The sequence below is a fragment of the Meriones unguiculatus genome, chromosome 5 (assembly GCF_030254825.1).
Source record: "Meriones unguiculatus strain TT.TT164.6M chromosome 5, Bangor_MerUng_6.1, whole genome shotgun sequence".
In the NCBI taxonomy this organism is placed as follows: domain Eukaryota; kingdom Metazoa; phylum Chordata; class Mammalia; order Rodentia; family Muridae; genus Meriones; species Meriones unguiculatus.
This window is the reverse complement of record NC_083353.1, coordinates 2,211,073-2,232,605: the sequence shown is the minus strand read 5'-3', so window position 1 is coordinate 2,232,605 and position 21,533 is coordinate 2,211,073. Positions and strand designations below refer to the sequence as shown.

The following is a 21,533-nucleotide window of genomic DNA, read 5'->3' as shown; positions in this document are numbered from 1 at the left end:
ATTGAATTTAGGGTCTTGCACCTGCTGCTGAATTACATCCTGTTCCAGTTAATATTTATCTTGACGAATGATTTTTGTAAAATATTTATTCTCGCTCTCTGTGTATGTGTGTGTGTGTGTGTGTGTGAGAGAGAGAGAGAGAGAGAGAGAGAGAGAGAGAGAGAGAGAGCAGGGGCCTGAGGAGTCCCAGAGGGATGCATGCCTCTAGAGCTGGAGTGATGTGCAGGCGCGAGCCTCCTGACTTGGATGCTGGGAGCTGAGCTCAGGGTCTCTGTTAGGGTAGCGTGCACTCCTAACTGCTAGGCCACTGCTCATACCCATATCCCCCTCCCTTTTTGAGAAGAGGTCTCACTGGTTAACCTTAAACTCCAAGCAATCCTCCTGCCTCAGCCTCAACAGTGCTGGCCTTACTAGTGAGCATTGCTGCTCCTGATGGGTAATGAGCTGTTTTAGTCCAAGGAGACTGCTAAACAAGGCATTTTAGATCAGTGTGCTTCTTTCCTTCAACTGACGCTTATTGAGCACTTGTGATGTATAGGGGAGAAGAGAGGGACAAGGCAGACTGCCCCTCTGAAAGCGTACACATGAGACAGTGATAGTGGGCATGTGGAGAGGAGGGATTCAGACAGGCCTTTCTCTTTCCCGCATGCATCACTTGGGTTTATATCAACTATCATAGTTGTGTGTTGGATGAGGATGAACAAGCTCTGCCTCCTTTCAATCCCTCACATAGCGGTCACACCTGAAACATCCTTTGAGGAATGGCAGTCTGTGCCTCCCAGGAACACCTCTCCCTCCCCCTCTCTCCTTTCCAGCTGACTGGGTTCTAGTTGCTGTCTAGGAGTGCACAAGTGACTCAGGTGTGACCAGCAGAAGCCTCAAGCAACGAATCTTCCTATTCTCTTCTGTTGAATTTAAGTCTGAAAAGGTGAAGTCCTAGAATTTGGGACAGCAATCCTGTGTTGTTGAGGCTAAGGTCAGCACGAAGGGAAATAGAGCAGTGCGTGTATGAAGCCACAGCTAAAGCGTGACCCTGGATTTATCAGGTGGAGAAGCCAGTGCTCTCAAAGCGCTTTGCTAAGGTGACTTTAAGTCCACTTTCTAAGGACTATGGAGTCATTTGCTGCAGCACAGCACTTGGGAGTTGGCCTCCCTGCGGGCTGGCTTCTGTTCTTCTGCTCCACCCTGTCTAGAAGGCTGCTCGCCCGTTCTGAAGCCTCCGGAGACCCGATGAGGGTCAGTTAGCCGGCCCTCTGCCATTGCCTTCATCTCGCTGAGCTCCGGTGGGAAGGGGACAGAGCCCTGTTCCCGTAGGGCAGGGAGAGAGGAGGCCGGCTCTGCTGTCCAGCAAGAAAGCGGCCGGCCCTAAGGACGCTCTCAGGACCCCGGTGACTGAAGCTGCTTGCATCTGAGCGCCTGCTCCTCAGTCTTCTCAGGTCTGCTTACAGGCCTCCCCTGGGACAGGGTCACGTTCATTCCCAAGGACAGTTTTCACAGCACGGTTCTGTGGTCCAACAGGGAAGCTGGTGGATTTTCAAGACCCCCTGAAGCCCTCTTTATGAATCGAGGCCACTGTGGATGGGCAGGGGAACCTAAATGGGAGAGAGATTCGTAGAGTAGAGAGAGATACATGTAGGAAGTTGTAGCTTAAGAGGTGAGACTTGGGCGGTCCCAAGTCAGGCTAGAACCAGAGAGAAAAGAGCTTTCCGTGTGACTAAGGTGTTTTCTGAGCCCCAGGACTCCAGCTTGACAGGTGGGGGCTGCTGCAGGGGAGGGGACTTGGGGACCCGCTCCAAGCGCAGGTGAGTTAACCCAGCCAGAAGGGTGGACGCTCTCCTGCGGTGCTGGAGTGGTTTTGGGTGCCTCTGGCTCGGAAACTGTTGACCCAAACTGGCTTGGCGCCCGGTACGGGCCCGGCCTTTAGCGGGGGTGGAAGAGGAGGGTGCCGCGCCCTGCCCAGCCCAGGTGTCGTCTCCGGGGGCGGAGTTTGGGAACCGGGCAGCTGGGGAGATTCCCGGCTGCGCTGGTGGGAGGGCGGCCGTCGAGGGACCGGAGCCCGAGCACGAGAGAGACCGATCCCCGGAGCGCAGGGAGCGCACTGAGCAAGGATCTGCCAGCATGTTCTCTCGAAACCATCGGAGCCGGGTCACAGTGGCCAGGGGCTCCGCCCTGGAGATGGAGTTCAAACGCGGCCGCTTCCGACTTAGTGTCTTCAGCGACCCTCCGGAGGTGAGAGGCCGCGTCCCTGCCTTCCTCCCCCAGCGCTGGCAGGCAGCCCTGACCACCTGCCTCCCGGGCGCGCTGCAATCTGGGTCCACTCTAGCTCAAGCTGTTGACTTGGAACGCCAGGTGTGGACAGGGTGAGGGTCCATCTGATCTGTACAAGTCACGCACGGCCTGGATGGGGTAATTTGCCTCTGCCTTGAAAAGCCCCTATTGGCCTCAGTGTGAGGGCTCTAAACCCGATTCCCGGACTGTCTGAACCCAAGCCCTCACACCCTGGGCCAAGGACACTGGGCAGCCAGGCATCCTCCAATTCTTGTATTCTTGTCTTGGTTCCCAGCTGGTTACCAAGTAGCACCCCACACTCTGTGTGGACCCCTACGCCAGCCTCCACTGTCTCCACAGTTTTGTGACTTGTATGCTCCTGTCAGTCCTGAAGGGCAAAAAGTCAGTTTCTCTTTCTCTCTCTGCATACACACCCGTGTGTGTGTGTGTGTGTGTGTGTGTGTGTGTGTGTGTTTTAACTGTGGAGTGGTTTCCCACACTTAGCTTTCCATCTCCCTTTGGGGGGCCTAAGAGGAGTCCAGCCTCTAGCCTGAGGTCATCTCCACAGCAGGGCGCCCCGTGTTCTGAGCCCCATGCTGAGTCCTTAAACTAGAGAGGCACTGCAGGCACATGGCTGAGCCGGCGGAGAGGCTTAGCCACCCCAAGAAAAGACTCCCGTCGCAAAGCCAGCTTCCTAGTGCTCAAGGAGGTCCCAGTTCTAAGTCTCTGTCCCTTCCCGGCCTGGGAAGGGTTAAGCGTCCCAGCCCCCCGCCCGCCCCCCACCCCCCGCCTGGGATTCCAGGCCTGGCTTCTGCCCTTTCCCTCCAGGCTGCCCAGAACAAAGGCTCTTTCACACCGCTGTCCCGGGCTTTCTGAGTCAGATGCTCGTGGAGCGCCTCTGTCACCCTCCCGCCCCAGCAGCTTAGACCCAAGGAGCCCGCGCGTGGCCAGCGTGGGGGAGCCGGGGCGAGGTGTGGGACCTGGGGGAAGGGCCGTGATCCTGAGCAGCGCTGGGTTTTGCCAGGCCTTGGGGGCCATAGCTGAGGAGCCGGGGCGGAGCCACAGGGCCAGGCCTGCCGCTGGGTTGAGTGTGACTCCACCGGCCGGGGTGGGGGGCTGGGGGACAGGCCTGCAGCTGGCTGGGACCCGGGGCTAGTTTCCTGTCTGGAAGGGAAGGGGCCCGCAGAGGGGAGCAGGGCCAGCACCAGCCAGGCACACCCCTGCGTTTCTCTCTTTCTCCTCCCTTCTGCTGGAAAAGCGAGGTAATTGTGAGCCCAGGGTGGGGCTTGCTGGATGGGGGCCGGCGTTGGAAGGGGTGACCCTGGGGGTTGGGCCACATTACAGACTCACCCCTTTGTCCCCTTCCCTGGGCTCAAGTCTCCTCAAGTCCACTGCTGTCGCTAACTTTCTCAAACTAAGCCAGAACTCTCTCGGTCCGTACTGATCTCCCGACAAGCCTCCGGATTCCGTAGAATCAGCAGGAGGCGTCCCCTCCCTGCCCCCCTCCAGCTGTGCCTGCCCCTTACTGCCCTCGAAGCACGCACATTCTCCGTCGGCCGGGCCAGGGATGGGGGCGGGGGCGGGGGCGGGGCCAAAATGGGAATGAAAGGACCTTTTTTTTCCACAGCTGGGAAAACAGCTGCCACCAACGCAAGGCTGGACACTCTGTCCCCAGAGCCCCCTCTGCAGCTGGCCTCTCCTCCCAGGAACCCCCGCTCATTCTCAACTCACTTTCTTTCCTCCTCTTCTTGGCTGCTACCAAGGCCTTGGGACGGCACTAGGAGAGGAAATTTTGTCACAGAAGCCAGAGGGGTCTAACAGGACTGCAGAGGGACAGGGACAGCCTCTGCATTCTGTCCTAGAGCTGGCCACCTCTCTCAAGCCCGGGGAGCAGTGGGAGAGGAACTGTGGGACGGCGTGGGGCCCACCTGGCCTCTCTCTGGGCAGCAGGAAAGGGGCTGTGGGGGACACAGACATGCAGGACAGATTGCACATCCTGGAGGACCTCAATATGCTCTACATCCGGCAGATGGCACTCAGCCTGGAGGTAACGCCCGGACCCCTGGACGGCACAGGGCTGTCCCAGCCTTAAAGGGGCTGATGAGAGTTGGGGGCGGGGCAGGGGCGGGACCGCCTATAGTCTGGAAAGGAGGGGCGGCAGGTGATTCCGTAGGTACTGTGTTGAGTGTGTTTGGGGACCTGGCACACTTCTGCCGACCAGAATGAGCGTTACGTTGGAGGGCATGTGGTATGGCTCCCTTGGTAGAACGCCTGTTTGGCATGGACAAAGTCCTGGGTTTGATTATCAACACTCCTGCGCGGCATGAACTGGATGCAGGGCCACGTGCCTGCGATTCTAGCACTTGGGACATAGAAGCAAGAGTGAGTTCCAAGCCAGCCTGGGCTAAACAGCAGTAACAACAAAATCCCGCGTTGACAGCAGGGTCTTTGCACTGCGCCGTTGTCTGGAAGCTGTGAGTGGGTGTGGACGTTTGTTCTGGGGACAAAGGTTCCTTCTAGAGATGGGATGAAGAGATAGCAGTATGAAGGAGGCTTGTAGAAAGATGCAGCCTGAAGAGAAGTGAAAGATGGTGTGCCGCCATGCGAACGTGAGGTCAGGGGTCAGCTTTCAAGAGAGGGTGGAAACTATCTGTGCATTGATTCTTTTTCTTTTTCACCTTGCTTCCTTTTTTCTAACCACTTTTAGCCAGGCTCTCACTCTGTAGCCCAGCCCTGCAGTCCCTGTGTGGTCAAGGCTGGTGTGCAACTCTTGGCAATCCTCCTGCTTGAGCCTCGTGAGTGCTGGGGTTACAGATGTGGGCCACTACACCACACTTGTTCGTTTATTCTTTCTTTGGTTTCCTTGTTGCTTTTAGTGTATGTGTGCGCCGATGTCTGAATTCCATAGCTTAAGTGTGTGTATGTGTATGTGTAGATCAGAGGAAAACCTGTGGGATTTTGGGGGTTTTGTTCTGTTTTCCTTGCACCATGTGTGCTCTGGGATTGAAGCCAGGTCCTGGGGACTGATGGCAATCACCTTTTACCCACTGGCCCACCTCACTGGCCTGCTGATTTTTCTTTTTTTCTTAAGACAGGCCCTCTGAACATATCTGTAGTCAAGGATGACCTTGAACTCCTGGTCTCCCCACTACCATCTCCCAAGGACTGGAATTGCAGTCATGTGTTTAAGAATAAAGAAGCCACCATGCCTGCCTTATTTATTCTTAAACACATAAATTGGACTCATTCCATGGGCCACGCTCCTTACTGTGTCATGGAAACACCTCTGGAGATGGCAGGAAATGTCCTTTCTTGTGTGGGAACAAATCAGAACCCTGTGTGAGTGACGCCACGTAGTGGTCGTGAAAATATTATGAAAGTAGGAGGCAGTAACAATCCGGCAGAGGCAGCGTCAGAGAGACCGGAAGGGCCTGAAGTTTGCAGGAAGAATTTCCGGAAGGATGGCATAGTCAGGGTGAAGAGCCTTTGATAAGGGCAAGAGTAGTATATTTGTGTTGGTGGGGGGCAGTGTGCTGGAATCCGTCATTGGGGTGGAGCTGGAGGGCAGAGGTAGACCATGCTGGGCTGGGAAGGGTGGAAGGGTGTGAGGTGTAAGGGTGTAGGGTCATACCCTGGATGGGATTCTGCAGCATAGAAAGGTTTTCTCGTCTGGATTCAGACTCTATGTGTAGTCAAGGATGAACTTGAACTGCTGATCTTCCTGCTTCTCACTCCTGAGTGCTGGAAGTATAGGTGTACTTCACGAGGCTGGCGCTGGGAAGCCAACCTGATCCTTGAACTTCCCGCACACCCGGCAAACACCCAGCCAACGGAATGCCATCCCCAGCACCCGTCTCAAGTTTGCTGCTTTTGTTTATGTGCTTTTGAGATAGGGCCCCTGGGTAGCCGTGGTCGTGCTGGACCGGGCTGTGTCAGTCAGGCTAGCCTTTAACTCACAGCAGCTCATCTGCCTCTGTCTCCTGAGTGCCGCAATGAAAGATGCATGCCAGCACACCACATTTTCACCTTGAGTTTTTAGCTAGCGATTGCTGTGGAGGCTCACCTTGGTGGTAGTTTGGGCTGAGGAAGAAGGGTTGGCAATGGATGGTCAGATATTACCGTAGGGGAGTGAATCTGGGGTGGAGATTACGGTGCTCATGGAAAGATTGCAAATGTTGGTGGCAGATCAGACGAGGCTGGCTGATGCATTAGACATGACCAGAACTCCAGAATAGATGGGCCCAGGTGTGTGGCTAAGCCTCGTGGGGGTGAGAGGGAGGAAGTGGCTGCCTGGACTTGAATGGGGCAGGAGGCTGAAGCTGAGGGGGGCTGGAGGCAGGGATGCAGGGCATAACAGGAAGGGTGACGCTCTGCTCGCATGCTGCCTGTCCAGCCCCCGGCCCGTCTTGGGATTGATGGGTACTGATAGCCACGAACAGCCTAACCCACTTAGAGCTGCAGGAGCCTTCCTAGCAGGACCTTTCAAGGTAGCATTCACGTGGTGCTGGCTAGAAGGAAACCATCCGCTTCTGACTGCCCCATAAGATACAGTTCAGTGTGCTTGTCTTTTTTACAGAAAGATGCCAGGTGGGCCCCTTTGGCTTTCTGACATTACTTAATTTTCCCATGTTGGTGCACAAGAGAGAACCTATTTACTGAGGCATGGCCTATAATCCCAGTGCTCAGGAAGCTGAAGGAGTATTGTGAGTTCAAGGCCAGCCTGGGTTATAGAAGAAAACTATCCCAAATGAAAAACAAAAAACAAACAAACAAAAAAAAAAAACCAAGAAAATACTCAAAACTTCCTTTCTATTCATCTGGTCTTCATTGACCCTGCTACTCATTGAATAATTTATATTATGATTACTCTTAGTTAATTAAAGGGGGTGGGGAGGCAGAAGCCAGCCAGTCTCCCAGCTTCTCTAGCCACATTCAATGGCCAGATGCACGCTGGCTGCTCCCATCAACAGAGTTGGTTAGAATATGTCAGTGTTTAAATTCTGTACCCTGTGCACCCCCCCCATGCTGTCACCTTTCTCCATGGGAGGCCTGCCCGACATCTGGAACAGAAGAATGAATTGGTTTTTACTTTGATTAACTTTCCTTCAACCACAGTCTAAGAATTCTCCACATCCCCCTCCTCCCTGGATTATCATGTCCTCAAAAAGACAGACCCATTGATATTTCCAAAAATGGCAGCAAAGTTAGTTCTGGAGTGTAAATCCAGACAGACTTTTTGGAGGAGGTGCCCTAAGCTGCACGTGTAGGAGGGTGAGAGTGAAAACTTATTTTTATTTAGTTTAAATATGTTGTAGTGGTGGCTGTGGTGATGTATGGCACCGAGCACGTGTGGAGAGCAGAGGACAGTTTTGGGGGAATTGATTCTCTTCTCCCATGGTGGGATCCAGGGACTGAACCGAGGACCTCAAGCTTGCCAGCCAGCAGTGGCATCCACTGAGCCGTCTTGCCTGCCTTTTTGGTTTTGTTTTGTTTTGTTTTGTTTTTGTGATAACTTCTCAGGCAGCCCAGGCCGTGCAGCTGAAATGACACTGAACGTCTGATCGTCCTGTCTGTACCTCCCAAGTGCTAGGATTACAGGCAAGCATTCCTTACGGGGAATGGGGTGCTCAGGATGGAACCCAGGATGTCCTGTGTGCTAGGCAAGCCCCTACCACCTGAGCCACATCCTGGGAGCAAAGCTTGAACTTGGTGCCAGGCCCAAGGTGGAGGTTAGGCTTTTCTCATGTAAAGGAATGACTCCCAGGTCTACAACTGAAGCTCCAGAGACAAAATGCTCCTGGCTTGTTAAGTCCCTAGACTAGGATTTGAACTTGGTCTAGTGGGAATTCTTAAGGGAACAGAAGGTGATGGGAAACAGGGCAGGAAGTCAGGAAGAGCGTGGGGGAGGAGTGTGTCATCATGAGCGACTATGACTCATCCTCTGTCATCCCCAGAGATCTGACCCAGGTCGGAGGACACTCAGAATTGGGATCTTTCCCATTCTGGGGGAATGGTGTTCATTTGGGGAGGATGTGGAGGTGGTGGTGGAGGAGAGGAAGCCAGGGCCTATTTTTGTGCTAATGGGTACCGAGAAGGGTGCGAAGCACAAAGACCCGGATCTAGACCTTGCAAAAGTGGGAGCCCTTTCTCCAGGGCACTCTTGAGGGCTGGCCAAGCTTGGGAGGATTAGGAAGCTCATGGGGTAGGCGGCTAGTGTCCCTCAGGTGCAGTTCTGCTGGCCCGTGCTGGATCCAGCGACCTCGCTTCTTACCCACACCCTGCTCCTGGAAGAGGGTCACCTTGGAGCGAGAAGCCCGCTCGGGAGAGGCCTCTGGGGCGGCTCAGACGCTCGCTGCAGTCGCGCCCGTTCCCGGCAGAGATGCAGGCACCGCGGAGCCTTCAGGGACCGCCCGCGCCCGGCGCCCTCGGCGCCTCTCGCGGCAGTTGGGAGCTGATGTCACCGGCGACTCCAGGCGCAGCCTACCCAAGCGGTGAGGCAGCGGCGACGCCCGGGATCCTTCAGGGATCCTTCAATTCCCACGCCGTCCTGGGGCCACGTTGGCCACCCCGGTAGCTGTGAGCCCGGACCCCGGGCTAGCTGCAAGCGCAATGGACAGGGCTAGGGAAGGATCGGTGAGTGCTTGGCCCCAGAGGGGGCTAGCTAGCCAGGAGCTTGAGGATGCATCCTTGGTCTCCTTCATTTGGGGGACTGGTGACAGGAACCGCGTGCAGAGCCGGGGAGGGGTGGGCTAGCAGCTCGCCTAGCAATGGCAGAACCCTGGTGCATACAGAGCGTGGCTGGGAGCAGAGAGTAGTTTGGGAGGGCTTCCTGGTGGAGAGGGCTTTGGGGGAAAAGGCACATGGTGCTGGAGTGATTTGTGATAAAGTCTGGCACAGCAGTGCCCCCACCCTCAACCAAACCAACCAACCAAACCAACAAAGCACCAGAGAGGGTAGGAAGAGTTGGCAGAAGGCTGGACACGGGAGACGGGGCAGGACGCAGCCTGTGGAGGAGAGCCGCGAGGGGCAGACAGGTCTGTGTAGTCACCGTGGCTCTCCCGGCTGCGTGCCTCCACTTGCCCGGCACCCCTGCAGGGCCCTGCGCACCTCTGCTCCGAGGCCTCCTCCCGTCACCTCAGCAGAGGCCAGCAGGGGCCGTTTGCTGTGTTTTTTCGCCATGACAAGGCACTTAGGAAGTAGCCGTTCATCTACGCATGTTCGCCTCGCAGCTGGGCTCAGACAGGGAGCCGTGGGCAGCCCAGGGAGGCTTCAGGGTTTGCTGGCTAAGCGGCCTGCCAAAGTGGCCTCCTTGCTAAGTCCCGTGTCCCCGCCATGTGCCGAATACTCTGCGCCAGACACTGAGCTCGAATCTCACGCAAGTCTTTCGACACTAGGATGCCACAACTATTTTCATCTTCGTTTTGTGTGCCTGTGGTGTACACATGTGTGCATGCATGCTTGCTTGTTATGAGGCCAGGCTGCCCTCAGACTTGGAGAGATTCACCTGTCCCTGCCTCTGAGTGCTGGGATAGAGGTGTGTGCAGCCACGTCAGGTTGTCCAGCTTTAATCTGTGTGTGTGTGTGTGTGTGTGTGTGCGCGCGCGCGCGCGGAGGGGATGCAGGCCACAGCAGTGTGGAGGAAAGCTTGCGGGGTGGTTGTCTCTTCCACCAGGTGGAACCCAGGGTTAGAACTCAATTCCTCAGGCTTGGTAGCAGTTGCCTGTGTCCGCCGAGCCTTTCACTGTCCTTCTCCCTCATCTTCTGAGACAAGGTCTCTCAGTGAGCTTGGTGCAAGGTTTTGGTGAGACTGGCTGACCGTCAGCAACCCTGCCTGTTTCCGCCCCCAGAACTGGGGTTAAAGGCCAGGGATGCATGCCTGGCTTTCAGATGGGTGCTGGGGATCTGACCTCAGGTCCTCTTGCTGTACAGCAGGCACCCTGCCCACCGAGCCATCTCCCCAGCTCCTCACCACGCTGGAAGACCAAGGTGGAGTAAAATAATACCCCACGTGGCGGCTAGGAGATGCGCTGTAGATTGGGGGGGGTTCCTGGAAGATTTGGGGACTCAGTTGACCTGTTTGGGAAGAGAATAGGGCAGGTGGTGCTGGCGTGAAAATCCAACCTAGTACAGTGACCCAGAAAATAGTCCTCGGAGGCAGGAGCTGCAAGCCAGCTGGATCTGTGGCCTGGCTGGTCTGGGACTCATGGCCGCCCTCTTGCCTCTGCCTCCTGAACACTGGATTATAGGACTCTATCGCTACGCTTGACTACCTAGTGCCTTTTATACTTTACTGTTTGGAGACAGGGTTCCAGGCCCGGGCTGGCCTCAAACTCACCATGCTCCTGCCTCCACCTCCTGAGAGTTACCACCACGTCGGGTTTATGCATGACTGGGAACCCCACCCAGAGCGGCGTGCACAGCCAGCCCCAGACAAATGCCAATTGCGTTTTAAGCTCCAGGCTGATCCTTTCCAAGTGACTCTCCCCGCACCCTCTCTCAGCCTCTCCTCTGCCCTTCCATGCCTGTCCAGCCCTTCTCTCAGAGCCTCTCTTCTGCCCTTCCCCAGACCAGTTACCTTTCTCGCTTCACCCCTCAGCCCTGACCTCCCCTCCCATGCTTGGGAGGCGGCGGTGGCGGAAGCACTGGGAGGTGTGGAGGGGGTTCTGTGCAGCACTGGCAACTCTGCAAGTGACATGCGTCTTGAATGAGCTCACAAATCTGTTTCCATCCCTGAGCTCTGGAAACTCGGCCTCACGAATGTGTAGATACACATACCCATGTGCAAATATATATCACATAGCTGCAGATCTCAAGTGGTAGTACTCGTATTTTGTCTTTGAGAGAGTTTCATGGTTTGCCTCTAATTTGCCACGTAGCTGAGGACAGCCCTAAGTTACTGATCCTCCTGCCTCTCCCTCCCAGGTGCCGGGCTCTAGGTGTGTGATACCAGGCTCACCCCGAATGTGTGACACCGTGCCTGCCTTGATGTATAATGCTGTCTTTCTTTCTGTTCTGGAATGTCATGTTTTCTGGAGAGTCACATCTACACAGGTCTACCACAGTCTTTTGCACTATTTATCTGTACAGCTGTAACTCATTTAGCTGTGTCTTATCAAAAGGCTTTTAGTTTGGGTGTTTAAAACAATGTTTGGGGCTGGAGAGATGACTTAACAGTAAAAACAACTGCTGCTCTTCCAGAGAGTCTACGTTCACCAGTGTGAGGTATGAGACTCCAGGGGATCTGACGCCATCTTCTGGCCTCCGTGGTTACTGCACTTAGGTGTGATACACATGCCCATAAATAAAAGTGCTAAGTGAATGTTTTTGTGCGTATGATTTGGCAGTTATGTGTGTGATTGTGTTTGTAGACTTAACACTTGATTATTGAATAGTTGGGTCAGAGGATATATGAATTTGTAGTTCTTGTCGATTTTTCCAAACTGTGGTCAAAGAGGCAGAAAGAGTTTATACTTTTCACTATCAAATACATGAGAGTGTATTACTTGGCCAGGCTTTTCTGGCCCCTCTTGGGCAGCTGAGGGTGAGATGGCAGGCTTGCTCTTGACTTTGGTGAAGCATTAATGTTGTTGGCTCCCCTCCCCTGCCCATAGCCCCCGTGGGACTGGGGTGGGGTGGGGCAATGCCTCAGCCTGCCCCTGACTGTCATTTCCTTTCCCTCCCATGACTCCGGGTAGGACACGGAGTTGCAGAGGAAACTAGATCATGAGATTCGGATGAGGGAAGGGGCCTGCAAGCTGCTGGCGGCCTGCTCCCAGCGAGAGCAAGCTCTGGAGGCCACCAAGAGCCTGCTGGTGTGCAACAGCCGCATTCTCAGCTACATGGGCGAGCTGCAGCGGCGCAAGGAAGCCCAGGTGCTGGGGAAGACAGGCCGGTGAGCACGGGAGGGGAGGCGTATCCGTGGTACAGTAAGTGCCTGGGTGGAGTGTGCCTCCTCACGGACACTGTCCTGGCCAGGAGACACTTGGTGCTTTAACATGTGCTGGGCTATCTGGAGCGGCTGGATAACCAGGAAAGCCAGTGTATCTGATGGAAGCTGCCAATCCAGACCACAAGTAATGCCAAAATGCTAATTTGGTGAGGCCTGCCCATCATCTACTATCTGGCTGGGTGGTTTCTGGAACTCTAATTTTCTCAGAGCCAGTTCACCAAATGGCCAATTTACCACAAATTGACAACAGCTTGTTGTGTGTGGGATTCACTATCAGAGGCAGGAGCTGGGAAAGCACAAAATTAAAAATCACTTAAAAGAAGGCCCCCATTCATACAAATTAGATTGTGTGTTCCAAAAGAGCCCGCCTCGCTCTGTGACCCCACACTGCAACAGCGCTGCGTCGTACCCTGCCAATCTGACAGGTCGTCCGTGAGATGGCCAGGGGCCAGTAAAAGTGCTAGAGAGAAAATACTTGGCAAGTTGATCACTCCGAGAATTGGCCATTTTTGGCACATGAGTCGTTTGGAGAACTGCCTGCCTCATCAAGGCTGCATGAAAGAGGGCCCCAGCCTATCGCTGGCATGGAGGAGGGAGGGAGAGGTTGCCAGGGGCTGGCCGGGAAGCCCAGAAAGCAAGCAAGCAAGCAAACAACTCATCCATTGCTGCTTCATTCAGCAAGAAACCAGGCAGAGGCAGCTCTCTGAGGTAGCCATGGGCAGATCAGCCACACAGGCCTCACACAGGAATGTGAAAGTCCGTCTAATTCCCTAGCAGCTAAACATCGCTATTCATGCTATATGGGTATGGTGCTTTATGACTGTAATCCCAGCACATGGGAGACTGAGGCAAGAGGATCTGAGCCTGAGCTACTGAGTGAGACCCTCTCTCTCTCAAACAAATGAGATGGGCAGGAGTAAGTGGCTTCCCTAGGGTTGCAAAGAAAACTTGCCATCCTCTCCAAGCCCAAGGTTTAATGACGGTGGTGGGGACTTGAAAGGGACTCTCTGGTGGCACCTGTCCCCTCGAGACCCCAATCATCATTGGCAGATGTCTGGGTGGTCAGGGGGGGAGGAGCACATTGTTGGAATGTTCCTAACACCAGCGACCTCTGAGCTCTGCCCATAGCTCTCCTCCAGTTCCTTGGCCCTGCCATGGGGGTCAGGGGGCTCTTAGAGCCCTTGAGAGTCAGAAGGAGGGGGAGGGGAGTGTGAGACCCGGCCAGGACTCTGATCTATCTCCCCACAGACCTGACAGTGCGTCACCCCCTGAGCGCTCCCCTTGCCGTGGCCGGGTCTGCATCTCTGGTAAGAAGTATACAGCTGCCCAGCCTGGTGGCGTCCCTCACTCCACCCCACCACCTCTAGCCCGATCTTAACCCTTCTTCCTTCCCCTCTGTCCCTTAGACCTCCGGATCCCACTCATGTGGAAGGACACAGAGTACTTCAAGAACAAAGGCGGTGAGCGCCCCATGCTGGGACAAATTCAAGAGTGTTGCCTGAGGTAGAGGCTCTTGTGGGCAATTTAAAGCTCTTTGTTTTCCCCACCCCTGCCTTTACTCCTAGACCTGCACCGCTGGGCTGTGTTCCTGCTGCTGCAGCTGGGGGAACAGATTCAGGACACAGAGATGGTCCTGGTGGACAGGACCCTCACAGACATCTCCTTTCAGAGCAGTGTGCTCTTGTGAGTGCCTCGCCAGTGGCTCTGGCTTTCCTCCCTCACTCCTGTGGGGCAGCTATGAGGGTGGAGGTGGGGAGAGGGATGGCGACGGCCGTGGGCATCCCTGGGGAGTTGTCCTGTGGGTATGCCCGTCTTCACCCCCTGCTCTCCCGAGCTTCCCTCTCTCCTGCACCTTTGTAGTACTGAGGCAGGGCCAGACTTTGAACTGCGGCTGGAGCTGTATGGGGCCTGTGTGGAAGAGGAGGGGGCCTTTGTTGGTGCCCCCAAGAGGCTTGCCACCAAACTCAGCAGCTCCCTGGGCCGTTCCTCAGGGAAGCGTGTCAGGGCATCGCTGGACAGTGCTGGGGGCTCCGGGAGCAGTCCCATCTTGCTGCCTACCCCAGCAGTGGGGTAAGACCCGACTACCCACTCACCTTCAGCTACTCCAACTCCTCACTGGTGACCACTTCACACTGAATGAACAGGTGTTCTGGGTAACCCTGGAGTTGGACCTAAGTCAGACCTAAGACCGACAGTGGGGAGGCAAGGAGAGCCAGGGTTTTGGGTATTTAACAGCCACAAAAACATCTTGGACTGGGGCATAGTTCAGCTGATGAAGTGCTTCTCTAGCATACAGGAAGCTTTGGGTGGGGTGGTGCACATCAGTTATCCCAGCACTTAACTGGAGGTGGAGTGGAGGTGGAGGCTGGGGGATCTTATGTTCAAGGTCATCCTCATTTGCATAGTGTTTATGGCCAGTCTGATGTGCGTAAAACCCTGCCTCAAAACATCAAAAATGGGGATTAGCAAAATGGCTCTGTGGATAAAGTCTTTGCTATGCAAACATGGGGCCTGGAGTTCTGATCCCCCAGAACCCAATCCCAGGGCTCACACGGGAAGAGAGACAGGTGATCGCCCAGGGCAAGCTGGTTAGCTAGACTAGTTAAATTGGCAAGCTGAGGGTCCGTGAGAGACCCTGCCTTCATAAGTCATGTAGAGAGCAACCGAAGAGGACACCCAGAGTCATTCTGGCCTCCACGTATGTATGCACACGTGTGCCACCCATACACACCCATGTCCAAGCCAAACAAAGCATCGATGTATATGGACTGTGCTCTGAGCTGGGGCGTGCTCTTTGGCAGAGCCTACAGTCACCTGGAGTTGCTGGGCCCCAGAGGAAGCTGCCCCAGCCGGCTGGGAATAGTTGGCTGAAGAATAGCGCCCCCACGGAGCTGCCAGAATTTCATTGCAATAATGCGTAGGATGTCTAAGCGCGGGCCTAGGTGCCCAGCTCGGTCAGGACGCAGGAGGCAGCTAGTTTTCAGTGCGCGGGCCGGACCTGCGCGGCCGCGCCGCCGCGCAGCCCTCTGCGGCCACACAGCCAGCGCACTCCTTCTCCTCCAGAGGCCATCGGTACCACCTCTTGGCTCACAGCACTCTCACCTTAGCAGCTGTGCAAGACGGCTTCCGTACGCATGACCTCAGCCTTGCCAGCCATGGTACGTGTGTCTTGGGGTACTGGCATTGCTAGGAGGCGTGGTGGGGTAGTCCCCTTCTCACTTCCTGTCCTCACCCCGTGCTTCCCCTCCCCCAGAGGAGAGCCCCGCCTGGCTGCCCCTCTATGGCAGCGTGTGTTGCCGCCTGGCCGCGCAGCCTCTCTGCATGACTCAACCCACTGCAAGCGGGACCCTCAGGGTGCAGGTGAGAGGGCCTAACGGAGCGGAAGGGGACATGGACAGAGCCGGACAACCTAATAATGATTAAAATGTGGGTCTGGGGAACAAAGTGGGACGGGAAGGCAGCAGGGTGAGTACTGGGGGCATGGGTCGATGGGGGCCCGGGAAGAAGGTGCCGGGTGGGCAGGCAGGACTCCCGAGAAAACACGGAGTTGTTCCCGCAGCAAGCCGGGGAGCTACGGAACGGGGCGCTCGTGCACGGAGTGCTGAAAGGCACAAACCTATTTTGTTACGGGAGAGCTGAGGACGCAGACACGGGACAAGAACCGCGGTTTACTATCGCCATCAACAAGGTGATGATCCCACGGCCCTGAGGCCTACATAGGTGCAACGGGGCTGCTACGCTCGCTAGCCATAGTGTGCCTTTCCTATGTGTTTGCCTGGTGCTGGGGTCGAGAGACTTGTGCGCTGGCCAAGGGCTCTAGCAAACCGCACTGCACCGCAGACACCCTACTTTTGGAAGTATGGGGGGCAACCCGAATCTGGACCTCGGCGCTCTTGCCTTCATCTATGCCCTCTCTGCCTCGTTCTGTCCCTCTTCTGTCTCAACTTGCTCTTCCCCTGCCTCAGCAGTTACTTTATCTCCAGCACTCTCCAATAAGTCCCGCAGGTCCTTCTAGGCAGGAGTGGTGGGCTGCTCGCTAATCAGGGTGGCGCTGAAGGCAGCCCGCTCTCTCCTCTAGGAGACGAGGGTCCGGGCAGGCGAGCTGGAGCAGGCCCCGGAGTGGCCTTTCACCCTCAGCATCAGCAACCGGTATGGCGAGGATGAGGTGACGAACACTCTCCAGGTGGCGAGCAGAGAAGCCCTGCAGAACTGGATGGAGGCCCTGTGGCAGCTCTTCTTTGACATGAGTGAGATGGCGGGCTGGGCTGACCCTGGGGGGGCTGGGGTCTCAACGCTGCGGGAGAGTGGGGAATGTGGCAGGAGGCGGCACTGCACCGGGCGCCCTCCTTCCCGGCAGGCCAGTGGAAGCAGTGCTGTGATGAAGTCATGAAGATCGAAACTCCTGCACCCCGGAAGCCCCCCCAAGCACTGGCCAAGCAGGGCTCCTTATACCACGAGATGGGTAAGTGAGAGGAAGGTCAGTGGGGAGCTGATGGGAAGTGGGTGGGGACCGCAAGGGGCAATAGAGCCCGAGAGGAAGCACACCACGGGGTCCAGGTCCACTCAGCCCTACTGCGTTTCCCCCTTTCTCTCCAAGCCTTAAAACCATCTCCACCCGAGTTCAAAACCACCCCCAAAGAGCCAGGTCCATCTCATGGGCGTCTATCCTAACTCCTTCTTTTCTGTTTCCCTTTGTGCATGTGGATTCCTGTCTCCTCTTCTGACCTCACTTGCCCGGCACTGCTTTCTCTCCTTTTGTCTTGGTTTCTTTACCCACTTCCGCTCCTCCCTCCACCTCCCTCTGTACTGTCACAGTCTTATCAGAGCCTGTGGCCTCAGGGGGTCCCAGTGAGGGGCTGCTCCTGCAGAATAATGCCATCTCAGCTGAGATACGGGCCTTGCTCTCTTCCTATTACAGTGACAGGTGACAGTCAGGGCTGAGCAGGCCAGGGCCCGAGCTCTGACTGGCCCCCTCCCCTCCCCCCTCCCTGGTGCCACAGCTATTGAGCCTCTAGATGACATCGCAGCTGTGACTGACATCCTGGCCCAGCGGGAGGGCACGAGGCTGGAGCCACCCCCACCCTGGCTAGCCATGTTTACAGACCAACCTGCCTTGCCTAGCTCCTGCTCGCCTGCCTCAGGGGCCCCAGTCCCAACCTGGACGCAAGCCCTGCCCTGGGGGCGACCCCGAACCTTTTCCCTGGATGCTGCCCCTGCAGACCACTCCCTTGGGCCTTCTCGCTCGGTTGCACCCCTCCCCCCGCAGCGATCCCCACAATCCAGAAACTTCTACAGCAAAAGTCAGCTTCGTACATGGCTCCAGTCTCCGGTGTGAGAAAAGGCCCCAGCAATAGGATGTGGCCAAGAAAGAAAATGACAGAAGGGCAACTGCCCTCTAGGTCCAGCACTGTGGGGCCGGCTGGCCAGCTCCAGCTCCCCTTCCTCCCCTGGACTAGGAAGGAAGGCTGGGGAGGGTAACAGAAACCCTCTTAAATTGTGGTTACCATGGTACTGAGGGGACCATTCCTGGAGCTTACTGCGATCCTCCAAGCTCTTCCTGGGGAAAACTGGAACAACCCTGCCCTGCCTCCCTGCACTAACCAGCCTTGAGGGCAGCACTGGAGAGAGGGAGAAAAGGGTCTCCCTTGTGACCTGGACATCCACCATTAAAGTTATTTAACTGCTAGCAGCCTTCACGTTGCCTTTGAGGATCGGTGGCTTCTGTGTGCTCTGAACCTGCCCCTCTGTTCTGCCTGGAGCTTGATGTTTAGAAGTTTGGCTGTGACAGTGAGTGGACAGACAAAGGCTTGGTGGAGGGAATACTTTATAAATACCAAGGGAGAAGGGAAGGTGGCTCCTGCCTCAGACACTGCTAAACCTCAGGATCTCAGCAAGGTCATAACCTGTCACAGCAAAGGAGCTGCCTGACGGGTCACAGAACCGCGCCCCACACACCTGGGTGTCAGCAACATATTCACCATGGCAATGATCCACCTGTGGGAAAAAGAGGGCTGGTCGGCCCTGCTGCCCACCGATGCTTGGGTCCCCGTTCCCACCCTTCTACAGTACCTCCACAGAGTCCGTCTCTGGGCTTCTGTTTAGCTTCCAGATATGCACAAAGGTGTCCTCAGCTGCAGAGAGTAGCTGAAAAAGAGACCGCCATGAGGGATGGGCAGGGAGTCGGAATGCCCTGACAGGATGGCTGTGAGGGATGGAGTTACCCTGAGTCTGGAGACGAGGCTGTGCCAGGCATCTAAGCACCAGGAAAGGCGCTTAGCGATGCAGGAGACTGACCTTGCCCACTTCTGGAGCTAGGTCCAGGGCACTGATGCTCCGGGCATGGGCACTGATCTGGACGTGGAGTGTTCCTGTAGTGGCCTCATACAGACGCACTTGCCCATTGCCATACCCTGCTGCCACGATTCCCTGCCACAGCTGCACAGAGGGGCACGGGACCCTGCAAGGGGAATGTGCAATTCTGGGTTTTCAGACCCCAACAGACTCCCCACCCCAAAGTTACCTCACAAGGGCCATAACCCTCTTCTGCCTCTCCTACCCGAATCCTGGTATTCGGGTCAGTAATGTGAACTCAAGTCCTGACCTCCAGACACACAAAACACCTGAGTCATCAGCTGTCACCATGTCAGCAACACCGTCCTGAGAAGAGAATAGGGGTCAGCTCTTCCCTTTACAGTGTGTGGTCCAGATTACATGGCAGGAGGGGAAGTGAAGCCATGCCTGCCTCTGCTTCGACAGGGAAAGGGCAAGGCCTCTTTCACTGGCTCAAGACACCAGACCCCTCTCCAGGAGTGCCTCAGACAGAGGTTCCTTGTAGGGCAAGAGGTAGCTCTTTCACTGGCTCAAGACACCAGACCCTTCTCCAGGAGTGCCTCAGACAGAGGTTCCTTGTAGGTGACCCTCATGGAGTAGAAGATGATGTATAGCTGTCCCTTCCGGATCGGTGACACGACTAAAGCCACCATGTTCTGACTTTTTGGAGGTTTGCAATGAGCCAGTCACAACCAGTCCCTAGACCTCCTGATCTGAAGCCAGGCAGACAACTTCAGTGCTGTGAAGGGTACACACTATAACACCCACACCCTGTTCTCAAGAGGTTTGCAATCCAAGCAGGAAAGAAAGAGTTTTGTTTTGTTTTCCTGTGAGGGTAGGGCCTACTCTGAGTGAAGCTAAGGGAGGTCAGAGGTGGAATCAGGGGACACCTTTCTGGAAAGGCTGGCCCTGGAGCTGGGTCCAGAGAAGGAAGCTAGCTGTCAGCAGCGAGACAGCTGTATCTGGGAAACAAACCTCTGGATTCACACCAGCATTGGGGAGTGTTAGTGATTTTATGAAACAGCACCTGACGGAAAGCACGCTGTTCTCCAGACCCGAGGCTGCTGCGTCAGGGAAAGTGTGGATGATCCCAGAGCCACAACTGCTTAGTGGCTCAGCTGACCCAAACCCAGGCCTCCAGGGCCACAAGAACAGGCAGAGGAAATGTACTCACCGGTCCCTGGGCATGCTCGGTGGCGATGTCCGTGACTGATGTCTGGTGCCCAGCCAGCTCCTCATTGAGTACAATGTTGGGGCCTTTGGCGGGGATATCAAACACCAGCACCCGACCGGACCATGTTCCTGTAGCCAGAACCAGCGTCCCACTGGTGGCTTCCTGACCCTCCAGTCTCCAGTCACCACGGCCAGCACTCCCTCTACCCGGATTTCCAGGTCTACCCCTTTCTAGGTGTTTTTTCAGAGTCCTCACATTCCCTGTAACCCTCCCTGAGCTCGCAGCCCCTCCGCACCCCCCTGGGCAAAGCCCTGAGGCCTGCCCTTCCTCCGCACCCCCCTGGGCAAAGCCCCGAGGCCTGCCCTTCCTCCTCTCACCCCCCTACCCCCCACCCCCTCGGCAAAGCCTGGGGCCTGCCCTTCCTCCTCTCACCCACACAGATGAAGTGGGCACAGGCAGAGATCCCTCGCGCAAACATAGCCTGCACTGAACACAAAAGCAGCTCTCAGAGAGGGCACTCCCCCCAGCCCCAGGGACCTCTTCCCTCCCTCCCGCACCCCTACCTGAGGAAGCGTCTCCCGAGTCCAAGGCATGCCAATAGACCATGACGGAGCCATCAGACTCATACATCTGGAAGATGGGGCAAGGAAGGGGGCATGATCCAGCTGACCCTCGCAGAGCCCTGGGCCGGCCAGTTCACTCAGCCAAGTTAGCCCGAGTCCATGTAATCCTCAAACTCGTTCTGGGAGGCAGGCTTATCCCTAGTTGTCAGAGGAGGACACTGAGGCTACAGAGTTAGGAAAGGAGGTGGACAGCTGAAAGCAGAATTGAAGAGGGAAGAGACGAAAAACAGCGCAGGAATGGGCTACATACACCGGAAGTCTGAAGTGTTTGCCTAGAGGGCGGTTGTGGGGCTGGACAGAGAGGGCAGCAGGGCTCTCTCCTCACCTGTATCCCTCGATGTGAGGTGAGAACCAGCAGGACTCTGAAGGGGAGGACACACCAGTGGACCTGGAGGGACGCACAGTACAGTTGAGGACGTAAGGCGTTACGGAATTAAAGCGCGAGGGTAGAGCTGAGTTACGCCTTCCCCCTTTCACCCTTGCCTCACCTGTGTGATGAGTGGGGGACTCACTCCGGCGCCCTCTTTGACTTGGAGCTGGCGCTGGGCCAAGGGCACAGCCTCGGCGGCAGCGCTGAGAATCTGGGCGCTCGGTCCGTGAACCACGCCAAAATGCGTGAGATCATGGGCTGGAAGCTGCAGGACACTGAGGTTGTTCGACAGGGCTGCGGCGGAGCCGCGGAGCGGGAGGGAGCGCTCGCGGCGGAACATCCTAGGAGAAAGATGACTAGAGTCGCCGGGCGGGAAACGGGAGGCCACAGAGGAGAAGGGTAAGAGACGCAATCGGGAGACAGTGAGAGAGAGCTTGGATTGAAAGGTTCCACGAGGAAAGTGAATGGATAACAGTCGCAAGGCGGAGAGGACCGCACCAAGCTGGAGACAGGCCCGGGGCAGGGCGCTGGGGCCCCAGGGAATCCTACAGAAGAAGGATGATGGAAAGACCTCGTAGGACCGATCGTCCGCTACACAATAAAGCTTCCAGCCCTCCTCCCACCGCTCGGCTGCCTGAAGGCCCACGCCAAGGTCAGAGGTCACACTTGCAGCCTCTCCCCATCCCCAAGTCCTTGCCTGACGCGGTGATCCTCAGGTCCCTCCGAATCCGCCGCCACCATAGAGACGACGCACGGACGCACGGCCTCTGGGCGGGGCCTGTGGCTGGGACAGGCGGCGCGCGCTACGCGGTTGCCAGG

At 56.2% G+C, this 21,533-nt stretch overlaps 2 protein-coding genes across 13 annotated transcripts; one reads left to right on the top strand and one right to left on the bottom strand.

Moving 5' to 3' along the window:
* The first annotated feature begins 1,997 nt into the window (after positions 1–1,997).
* Positions 1,998–17,903, top strand: Rtkn (rhotekin). Of its 11 annotated transcripts, none has more exons than XM_060383476.1 (13): positions 3,224–3,530; positions 3,896–4,315; positions 11,964–12,160; positions 13,466–13,524; positions 13,624–13,677; positions 13,783–13,900; positions 14,078–14,287; positions 15,281–15,375; positions 15,471–15,577; positions 15,777–15,905; positions 16,296–16,464; positions 16,575–16,679; positions 17,033–17,903. In XM_060383476.1, the coding sequence occupies exons 2-13, from the start codon at positions 4,244–4,246 to the stop codon at positions 17,143–17,145; spliced, it is 1,428 nt and encodes a 475-aa protein (XP_060239459.1). In that variant the 5' UTR covers positions 3,224–3,530; positions 3,896–4,243; the 3' UTR covers positions 17,146–17,903. The 11 variants fall into 11 exon arrangements, with proteins under 11 accessions (XP_021510386.1, XP_021510382.1, XP_060239458.1 ...); XM_021654709.2 differs by having other exon boundaries at positions 3,230–3,530; positions 17,218–17,903; XM_021654711.2 differs by lacking the exons at positions 3,224–3,530; positions 3,896–4,315 and adding an exon at positions 1,998–2,229.
* Positions 17,904–18,024: 121 nt separating this feature from the next.
* Wdr54 (WD repeat domain 54) lies at positions 18,025–21,507 on the bottom strand. 2 transcript variants are annotated; one of them, XM_021654726.2, is made up of 10 exons: positions 21,412–21,507; positions 20,833–21,055; positions 20,670–20,732; positions 20,285–20,351; positions 20,154–20,207; positions 19,722–19,849; positions 18,774–18,874; positions 18,512–18,674; positions 18,287–18,361; positions 18,025–18,211 (listed from the first exon to the last, which is right to left on the bottom strand). In XM_021654726.2, the coding sequence occupies exons 1-10, from the start codon at positions 21,453–21,455 to the stop codon at positions 18,080–18,082; spliced, it is 1,050 nt and encodes a 349-aa protein (XP_021510401.1). In that variant the 5' UTR covers positions 21,456–21,507; the 3' UTR covers positions 18,025–18,079. The 2 variants fall into 2 exon arrangements, with proteins under 2 accessions (XP_021510401.1, XP_060239461.1); XM_060383478.1 differs by lacking the exon at positions 21,412–21,507 and adding an exon at positions 21,213–21,361.
* Positions 21,508–21,533: the final 26 nt, after the last annotated feature.

Coding starts and splice junctions, on each gene's coding strand:
- Rtkn (XM_021654707.2), top strand. CDS start 2,119: ATGTTCTCTCGAAACCATCGGAGCCGGGTCACAGTGGCCAGGGGCTCC. Junction 14,288..15,280: donor CTGCCTACCCCAGCAGTGGG/GTAAGACCCGAC, acceptor CTTCTCCTCCAG/AGGCCATCGGTACCACCTCT. Junction 16,680..17,217: donor CTCCTTATACCACGAGATGG/GTAAGTGAGAGG, acceptor CTGGTGCCACAG/CTATTGAGCCTCTAGATGAC.
- Wdr54 (XM_021654726.2), bottom strand. CDS start 21,455: ATGGTGGCGGCGGATTCGGAGGGACCTGAGGATCACCGCGTCAG. Junction 21,056..21,411: donor CCTGAGGATCACCGCGTCAG/GCAAGGACTTGG, acceptor TCTTTCTCCTAG/GATGTTCCGCCGCGAGCGCT. Junction 18,875..19,721: donor CCGAGCATGCCCAGGGACCG/GTGAGTACATTT, acceptor TTCTCTTCTCAG/GACGGTGTTGCTGACATGGT.